We start from the raw sequence: 10,769 nt of genomic DNA, 5'->3' as shown, positions 1-10,769 counted from the left end.
TAAGTAGAATTCAATTCTTCTGGAGGACAGTCTACTTTACTTTTACTTTAGTCCGCAGTCTACAACTATGGAAAAACGATATCCATGCATAGTAAAACAACTGAACTCAAACAATGCAAGAAAACTTTTGGCTGTGAGGAGTGATAGTGCAAGTGACAAAGTGGTCGTGGAGGACAGTCAAAATCAAAATGAAGCTATCGTGTCTGGTGTCTGGTGCTGTTGCCCCCTCCACAGACTCGTCTACAGCCAAACCCACTGGGAAAATGAAGAAACATCGAGTGCAACATTGCGCTGCCATCAACTGCAAAAACAATCGCTTTGACAACCCAGACATGTCTTTCTTTCGATTTCCAAAGGATGAAGAAAGGTGTAGACAGTGGGTGATCAACACAGGGAGGGAAGATATCCTCCATAAATCTGCTGCACAGCTCAACAGCGGGTCTGTGCTCTGTGCTAGTCATTTTGAGGACAGTCAGTTTACATCAGAGAAAAAGACTCACCTAAAAACTTTAAAGGCTGTTCCTACCTGTTTTGATGTTCTAAATCCCCCAGAAAAAATAACGCCTTTGAGAAAGCTACCAGAATCTCCACCTTATCTGCCGAGACTGAAAAGAAAGCTTCTCAAAGTTTCAAATGTATGCTGTAGTCAAGAACCAATAAATGGCTCGAGAAAACCTGTTGAACGTGAACTGCAATCTCAATCTGAACGAATCAGAATTCTTACAAGGAAATTGGTTAGACAGAGAATTAGGATAAAACGACTAAGAAACTCTTCAAACAAATTAACACGCTCCGCCAAAGAAAATAGTAGGCCTGTTTTGCATCAGAGAAGTAACTTCAGTTCTGGAGGACAGTCTACAGCTATAGATACCGGTAAACAACATCCTTGCATAACCAGTCCACTCAACTCAGATTATAAATATAATGCTGAAACACTTTTTGCTGAGAAGAGTGATAGTGCAAGTGACAAAGTGGTCGCGAAGGACAGTCAAAATCAAAATGAAGCTGTCATGTCTGGCACTGTTGCCTCCTCCTCTGACTTGTCTACAACCAAACCTACTGGGAGAAAGAAAAAACCCAAAGTCCAACATTGCGCTGCAATTAACTGCAAAAACAATCGCTTTGACAACCCACACATGTCTTTCTTTCGATTTCCAAAGGATGAAGAAAGGTGTAGACAGTGGGTGATCAACACAGGGAGGCAAGATATCCTCCACAAATCTGCTGCGCAGCTCTTCAGGGGAGGGTCTGTGCTCTGTGCCAATCACTTTGAAGACAGTCAGTTTACCTCAGAGAAAAGGACTCTCCTGAAACAAAAAAAGGCTGTTCCTACCTGTTTTGATAATCTAAATGCTCCTGAAAAAATAACACCAGTGACTACTTTGAGGAATCCACCAGAACCTTGCTCTTATAATCTGCCCAGACTGAAGGAAAAGCAAGTTTCAGCTGTATTCTGTCATCAAGAACCAATAAATGACGCAAGCAATCTCAAAGAACAGCAGTCTCAATCTGAACAAATCAAAATTCGGACAAAGAAATTAAATAGACAGAGAATTAGCCTGATAAAACGACTAAGAAACTCTTCAAACAACTTAACGCGTTCCGTCAAAGAAAGAAGTAGGCCTGTGTTGCTTCAGAGAGGTAGCTTTACTTGTGGAGAACAATCTACAGATTTAAAACAACATCCTTGCATAGCAAGCCCACTCAACTCAGATAACTCTGAAACACTTTTGGCTGAGGAGAGTGATAATGCAAGTGACAAAGTGGTCGCGAAGGACTGTCAAAATCAAAATGAAGCTGTCGTGTCTGGCACTGTTACCTCCTACTCTGACTCGTCTACAACCAAACCCACTGGGAGAAAGAAAAAACACAAAGGCCGATATTGCGCTGCCATCAACTGCAGAAACAACCGCTTTGACAACCCATACATGTCTTTTTTTCAATTTCCAAAGGATGAAGAAAGGTGTAGACAGTGGGTGGTCAACACAGGGAAGCAAGATATCTTCCACAAATCTTCTGCGCAGCTCTTCAGGGGAGGGTCTGTGTTGTGTGCCAATCATTTTGAAGACAGTCAGTTTACATCAGAGAAAAGGACTCATCATGTGAAACATAAAAAGGCTGTTCCTACCTGTTTTGATATTCCAAATGCTTCTGAAAAAATAATACCTTTGAGAAATCCCCCAGAATCTCACTCTTATAATCTGCCCAGACTGAAGGAAAAGCAAGTTTCAGCTGTATTCAGTCGTCAAAAACCAAATGACTCAAGTGGACCTATTGAACCTGAACAGCAATCTCAATATGAACCAATGAGAATTCGAACAAAAAAATTAAATAGACAGAGAATTAGGATAAAGCAACTAAGAAACTCTTCAAACAACTTAACACACTCCGTCAAAGAAAGAAGTAGGCCTGTGTTGCTCCAAAGAGGTAACTTTAATTCTGGAGGACAGTCAACAACTATAGAACGGTATCCTTGCATAGTAAAACAACTTAACTCAAAAACACTTTTGGCTGTGAGGAGTGATAGTGCAAGTGACAAAGTGGTCGTGGAGGACAGTCAAAATCAAAATGAAGCTATCGTGTCTGGTGCTGTTGCCCCCTCCACAGACTCGTCTACAGCCAAACCCACTGGGAAAATGAAGAAACATCGAGTCCAACATTGCGCTGCCATCAACTGCAGAAACAATCGCTTTGACAACCCAGACATGTCTTTCTTTCGATTTCCAAAGGATGAAGAAAGGTGTAGACAGTGGGTGATCAACACAGGGAGGCAAGATATCCTCAACAAATCTGCTGCACAGATCAACAGCGGGTCTGTGTTATGTGCCAGTCATTTTGAAGACAGTCAGTTTACGTCAGAGAAAAAGACTCACCTGAAAACTTTAAAGGCTGTTCCTACCTGTTTTGATGTTCCAAATCCACCAGAAAAAATAACGCCTTTGAGAAATCCACCAAGATCTCGACCTTATTTGCCTCGAAGGAAAAAAAAAGCTTCTCAAAGTTTCAACTGTATTCTGTCAAGAATCAATAAAAATGGCTCGAGAAAACCTGTTGAACGGGGTCAGAAATCTCAGGCTGAACGAATCAGAACAAGGAAATTGAACAGACAGAAAATGAGAAAACAATGACTTCGTACTAGAAAGAAACTTTTCCAATAACTTTAAATGCCCATTTAAAGAAAGAAGTACTGGTACATCACAAATTAGATCTACATCAAAGAAGTAACGTCTAATTTAATTAAAACGAGGAGATTTACCCTTTTTTCTGCTAGCAAACAGCAAAAAGGTGAATGATGGACAGTATGAGACGAGCTATGCACTGTCCTTTTATCATGCTTCACCAAAGGCCTTCAGAATGCTACAACTAAAACATATATTAGTTTTTTTGGTGACTTCTGTGGATATCCAAGCCTCTTATGAGAGTCATGATGAGAATTGAAATTATCTACATGTACGAGGTCCGTTTCATTAAAAATAAGAAACTGTAACTGTAAGAAATTATGTCTGCAAAGATTGCACCGTAGAGGCAAAGTAGAAAATTCCTTATCTTCACATGCAAGACCCTGACATTCACCAACGGAAAGAAATTTGAACATATCGTCACACTGTGACTCACTCACAGTGGTTGGAAGAAATCGTTATAAAAGTAGGACAGATTGGACTCGGTTTTTTTGTGACTGGCTGTTTTTCAAAGAAAGGAAGACAAAATGAGTGACTGTGATTGCAAATACAAAGGACATTTTTGGGTTTTTTTAATACTTTTTACACAATGGGTGTCTTTGTCATTATTTGATGTTGAGTTCCGATATATACGGTAGGCCTATATAGTTTTGTGGATGTATCTCTGTCCCTGATCACTTTTTCATAGTGGGCGGTTGGAGGGCGCCACTGACAGGCCTTACTTCTTTACTTTCCCTCCTTTGATTCCGCCTAATTTTTTTAAAAACTAAATCTAAATGACAATATAATTGCTGTGTTGATGTCATCTGGCAGAAGACCTTGCATGATTCCATATATATATACATATATTTGTTTGATTACTTTGATGTGGCTGTCTTCGGTGAGAGTATGCTGTGTGTTTCATTTTCATAATGTGGGTCCCAAATCTCGGTGAACGCATGGCCACTGACTCGCAAGATCTCAGGACATCATGCCTAGTAATCTGGGCTGTATGAGTGTGAAGTGAGATTTCATGGGTCGAACCGGTCCCCCTGGTCCGGCTATGACCGAGGTGTTGTCAGGAAGTTGTGTTGCCAGCCACACTCCCTCATCATTTTATTCTTCAGATCTTTCATGATGATAGTGATATCATCAGAGATTAGATTACAGTGGAAACCATAAGCCCGGTAATAACAGGGATTTTTTAAATCCCCATTTTTCCCCTACTCTTTGTCTCTATTAAAAGGTATTGGCAATAACAGGGCATCACCGGAGCCCAGTCAGTCGGTTATAGCAGGGACAAAGGCTCGATAAAAATGTGTAAAAAGTAAGAGAGAGAGAGAGAGAGAGAGAGAGAAACGCAGTGATGGAACAAGCCCATGCAAGCCACGCCACTGCTAGCACACGCAGCGGGGAAAGCGAGAGAGGGCTGCGGTGTGCTGCAGACTTCGATACATTGTAGGCCTACCCCTAATCCTAGGAACACGCACAATGTGTCATCCAAGTGTCATGCGCAGGCCATGGAAAACTACCCATGAAAAAATACGGCGGGATTAGTCCACAAATGCTTACTTCCCTTGTATTTCTGACATGTAACAGCGATCTGATATAACAGGACTTTTTCTCTGGTCCCACCATCCCTGTTATATCACGTTTCCACTGTAGTCCTATCCTGTCCTTACGGTGTAGATCTAGTGTAAACAGCACATGGTAGTGGCGTTTGTATGTGCATGCATTCATGTTGAAATTGGAGGGCTTTATTCCAATAAAAATTAAAAGATCCAGGACAAATTTCTTGAGTGCCGGAGGCTTTATGAATCTCCCGGTACTGAGCCGGTACAACTTGTCTGTGATTTCTCACATGTGTCACGTGAATGATGATCAAGACATCGCATCGTTCCCATTTAAGTGAGAGCTTTACGGCACTTACAACACAGTGGTTAGGTCATAATATAACTTTTCATTTACAGTGCCATGTTTGATTGAATTAGGAACGAAGGAGCAAACCACACCTGAGCACCCGCCAACAACCCTCTGTTCTTACTTGTCACTATCTGTATCTGACTGTCAGAACACTTGATCTATTGGTCCTTACGCCTTACTCCCTGATTTTGCCTCTAGGGATGTGTTCCAGTTATTTTTTAATGTTTTGTAATGTTGAAGTTGAAGCGTTTTTACGCCCCCCATCAACACAAAGTAGATCATTCCGGAAACGGGTTTGGACCCTGCCTGTCACTGCCCAACCCAGGTCGAGAGCGATACAACATCCCAGCAGAAAGACCTAGTCAGATAGGCCTACATGTACTAGTTAACAAATTTTCCCTACTCGGGATTCGAACTCCAGTCTCATATATGTGTGATGGCAAAGTGCTAACCACTACGCCACAGACTACATTGTACCAGTCCAGTGACGCAGTGTGGCACCTGGGGTCAACCATCTGGCAGAGAACTGGTCGCCGAGTCATCATACATGAGGTGAACATTTGTACCATTAAAAAAAATTGATACCGTATAGATCAGATAAAAGAATAAAAAAGATTGTCACTCAAACTCAATTTCAAAGTGGTGGGTGGTTGGCGAATGCTCTCGTGTAGTTTAAGTTCGCTCCTTTTTTCTTAAATATATTCTCTATTATCCTTTTATAATAAATTCTCTCTCCTCTTTTCTTGTGTTTGTTACGCTCTCTTGCAACACCTCTAATCTTCAGCACTTAATACAATATATTATAACCTTATTATGTTGCAAGTGCCATAAAACTCTGACTACTATTAACTACTAAACAACTTCAAGTTCAAGTGTGACTCACACTCACTGCATCACATCCAACTTGTATCATGTTTTAGTATACCGTACTATTACGCACGGTACCAGTATGTCTTAAAAAACAAGAACAAAGCATGACGTACTGTTTGTTTCCTTCCTTTATTTAACATGTAAAATTTAAAAAACGTAAGTTTTTTCATCATAACAAATTCTCAAATATGTACTTTGTCAAAGTCATATATAATATGCCTGTCACTCTCAGAATCCCACACAACCACTCAGGCACGGATTCACGCACGCATACACACGCGCTCACACACACAACATACACACAAACATAATACATGAACCAGTCCTGGCTTCAACAAATCACATTTAATTGTCCATTCAGTCATTCAGACAAATTTATGTAAAATGAGCGTTACGTCGAGATTGAAAACGGACAGATTCCCCTCCACCAAAGACCAACAACCAGGTCTACCTGAGAGAAAGAAACAAACAAGCCTGGCAAAGGAATAGAATTAAAATTTCAAATCCCACATTGGCCAGTATCTGTCTACTCGACAAAATACAAATGTACCAGCAGGAAGATAGACCAAGACACAAGTATTCATACTAAAAAATCAAACCATAGGCCCTATTTTCCCCATATATAGGAAACGTGATTGAAATTCATGACTTTTGAGCTTTTATTCTTATTGTCAAGAGCCTAGAGCTACAGGAAACACTGGTTGACAATTGACAAGACAATGCACAACATTGGAAGGATAACGCACAAAAAATATAAATTATATAACTTATAAAGATGAGCTTTTACAGTAGTAGTACACTGGCCAGCTGTTCAAATGTTCCAAGCCCAAATTTTTTATATATATTTTAGTGCAGTTAATTAATCTGTGGTAGAATAAGCTCAAATTTTTGGGGGGGAAATTCAAATTCTAAATTGAAAAACAGCAAGAAAAGATACATGATGAGGAGGTAGAATTTCTTGTAAAAAAAATTTTTTTAAAGAAAGTTTGTTTTTTTTCTCTCTTGAAAAATGTAGCTTTCTGGACGGGGAACAGTTGGAACAGCCTGCTGGCGATAACTGTTACCAACAGTGATAGTAAAAATACCAACACACGGTGGTACAGTTTTTGTGCTGTGTCGTTTTCTGTCTGTTTGTATGGACAAGACAGGTTTGCTGGGGTTTTTTCATAAGCATTTTAGGGCACTTGCAACACAATTAGTAATTAGGTCATATATATTATATTATAAGTGCCAAAAATTAGAGGTGTTACAAGAGAGTAACAAACATAAAAAAGAAGGAGGGGAGATAAAGACGATAGTTGTTTGTTGATAGGAAAGAAGGATAAAAAAAAATACACACCAGAGCACCCACCAACCACCTACAACAAGACAGGTGTCTCAACCAATCTCAAGATTAAACTGAAAACATCTAGATCTAGCTCTGCCAACCATACAAAAAAATACAAAAAACATTCACTCTCACACACACTTTTCTACATTCAGTAAATTCAAGCTAGATAAATCTTCCATCTTCTATTCAAAGTGAAAGAGTAGACCTGCAGAATAACTCTCACAATAGACTTAATAAATGAGCTTCAATTTCGTTTTTATTCACAAATCCAGTCTTGAAAGATCAGCATTTTTTTTTTCAATATCAACAAGTCCAAGAGGAACAATTATACTAAAAAAACCAGCACATTGAGTTTTTTCTTTCTGATCCGCTAACAAAATTGCATACCGGGTAGACTACTTAGACTTTCACAAACATTTTTTCATCTATACTCAGCTGTCCCCAGGGTTTTATGCACCCCGCATAATTTAATTTAGAAAAATTAAATCATTCGTTGCATAATTTCTGATTATTTTCCTTTATCATTCTTTGTTAAATTTAAAAGAACCGCAAAATTTCACATTTTTTGGCTCAGTTTGCATAATTTCAGAATTATTTTTGCATAAAACCGCGGGGACAGATACTGGTTGGCAGCTATGCAAAAGATTTGGCCAATCAAGGTAGGAAGATCTATACAAGTGAAGTGAGAACTCTCACTGGAGTTGGAGGGGACACATCAGTCTTTAGTTTAGTTTTAGTAGAGGGTTTTAGTTTTATGGCGCTCGAAACTGCATAAGGTCATATGAGCGCCAGAAGATTAGAGGTGTTACAAGAGAGTAAAAAACATAAAAAAGAAGAGGAGAAAAGGACGATAGATGTTTGATAGGAAAGAAGAAGCAAACCACACCAGAGCACCCGCCAACCACTCACACACATCAGTCTACCTTCACTCTGATCACAAAGGTTCTAGTAGAATTGGGTTCGCCTTCCACTGGAGGAGGAAAAACAATACCAAACCAACTAGAGTCTGAATATTAAACAAAAATCTGATTGATGGACTTTTGAATCTTCTTCGGTCTAGCCAGGTTTTTGGTTCACACTAAAGTAGGCCTACACAGATCTATAGCAAAGAAAGAAAAACCATATATGTTCTATTTTCTTTTGGTTTTCCTGTCATTTTTAAATAACCATCTTTGGTGGGGAGGTAAGGACGATAGATGGCATGTTTGATAGGAAAGAAGAAGCAAAGCACCCACCAACCACCCACTGGTCTATCCTGAAAAATGCTGTTTTGAGAAAATCAAAGGTAAAGTTTTTGGACCCCTATTTGGTTTTCTATAAAAGACAAGGAGAGTTAAAGTTAAAGTGGAGTCCACTGCACTGACCAGGAAACTTCTGGAAAAATTGAGAGCGCCTTTCACAGTAAAAAAAAATAAAATTATAATGCAACAACAATTTTTTTTTCTCTCCTGAAAAAATTGTGCTTTCTGGGCCTAGAACAATTGAGCATTATACATTGTAGCACACTACATGTCATTATATATTATATGGTCGCTTTTAAGCACAAGGGGGCTATCCCGTTTTAGTTTAATAGTAGATCTATTAGTAGAGGTTTTACGACGCTCACAACTGCATAAGGTCATATGAGCGCCAGAAGATTAGAGGTGTTACAAGGGAGAAACAAACATAAAAAAGAAGAATGGGAGGTAAGGACGATAGATGGCATGTTTGATAGGAAAGAAGAAGCAAACCACACCAAAGCACCCACCAACCACCCACTGGGCTATCCTGAAAAATACTGTTTTGAGAAAATCGAAGGTAAAATTTTTGGACCCCTATTTGGTTTTTTATAAAAGACAAGGAGAGTTTTACGAAACAAAATATATGCACACCAATGAAACCAAACTTCTCCTATAGGTAGGGCAATGCCCACTCTCGGTGTACCGTAGGTCAAGATTTCTGGAAACCCCCCTAAATCTGGGTTAGCCCACTTGTCCTTATAAGCGACCATATTATGTAGTAGTACTGTCCCTTTACCTAGTGACATGAGCACAAAACTTACTAGATTTCTAGCACACGCACGTCTTGCTCTCAGCATTTCAACTTTTTATTTCAAGGGTTGAGAAATGCTTGAAGAGAAGAGAAACACACACCACTGCATAGCAAAACCCCACATAAATATCAAAGGCATTATAATGATAATTATAATATATTGCACTTGGCAATAAGTAAGGTTCAAGACAAAAGTAGTAATTGGAAATGTCCAGTCATTCCAATTTAAAAAACGCCATTTGACACAATAACTCTACAGTTGATCAACAAGTCAATGTCTTTCTCTCTCACGCACGCACACACAACATACACACACATTCACACATTCACACATGCACGCACACATAAAGTACATCTATGCAAAAAACGCAAACAGGACTTCAAAAATAATTTTTTCCAGCTGCGAGAAATTTAGCAACAGCTCTCACATTCATACAAGTACAATTCCACAATCTACGGCTACCAATCCACGGCAAGCCAGCTTCTTCCAAACCCAATCAGTGACATCCCCTCATGTACTTATCACATCAGATTACATACCAACAAAGAAAAATTTACATCAACTTGGGCAGGTTTTAGTGCAGTGTAGCGTATCAGTACCTGTATCTTTTAAGTGTTACTAAAAGGCCCTCAAACTCAAAAAATTCCCGATTATCGAATCCGGGTGTCCCTGAGAATTGAGAAGACAGTCGCCAAGCCTGCTACTGCTACATGTATCCGTCCATCCGTTCGTTCGACCATCAGCAACTGTTGGGAACTCTGTTGTGTCACAGTCCGGTTCTGTCTGTATGATGGAGCCCCAGGTGTCAAACCGTGATGATTTATTTATCGCTACATCCTGTAGATTCCCTTGAAAATGCTTCCCACAAACCTTCCAGTCAGAACTCGCAACAATGTGAAATTTTATAGAGGCGATCATCTGTAAGTTTGATTTAGTAAGAGTTTTACGGCACTTGCAACATAATTAAGTCCACGAGAGTACTAACAAACACAAAAAAGAAGGAGGAGAGATCAGGACGACAGATGTTTGACAGGAAAGAAGGAGCAAACCACACCAGAGCACACACAGTTAAAGCTCTCCTGAGTCTGATCCCTTTTTAAATCTTTGAACACCTCAACATGATACACATCCAAACATACATTATAATACAGTCCATGCCGGCTTTAAGCACGGTCCTCGGGAGAAAGCTTAAGCGTATGCCGAAGCGTGCTTGAGAGCGAAGTAGACATAATCTAGAGATTTTCATCTAGAAAATTTCTCGCTCTATTTCCCTTTGTTTGTAAGTAGGTCTATAGCGGTTCCGCAAAAGTGTGCACTGTTATTTTTACCCGCCATGGTAGTTTTTGTTTGCTTGTTTGTTTTTGTTTTGTGGTCGAATGGGAAAGAAAAAATCAGCATTAATGGATAGCGAAGGTCAAAGGTGAAATCGCAGCCAGCCTCCCTTTCTCTTCTCCCC

General features: G+C 39.6%; 1 protein-coding gene across 1 annotated transcript; it reads left to right on the top strand.

The window, feature by feature from the left end:
- Nucleotides 1-216: 216 nt before the first annotated feature.
- Nucleotides 217-3,769, top strand: LOC106013484 (the record flags this gene model as incomplete). Its single annotated transcript, XM_035972977.1, is given in 1 exon segment — nt 217-3,769. A coding segment is annotated over 1 exon segment (2,865 nt). The 3' UTR covers nt 3,129-3,769.
- Between the last annotated feature and the right edge of the window lie 7,000 nt (nt 3,770-10,769).

Source organism: Aplysia californica, unplaced genomic scaffold (genome assembly GCF_000002075.1).
Source record: "Aplysia californica isolate F4 #8 unplaced genomic scaffold, AplCal3.0 scaffold00936, whole genome shotgun sequence".
NCBI lineage: Eukaryota > Metazoa > Mollusca > Gastropoda > Aplysiida > Aplysiidae > Aplysia > Aplysia californica.
The sequence above is the reverse complement of the archived record's forward strand: the minus strand, read 5'-3'. Positions and strand labels throughout refer to the sequence as shown.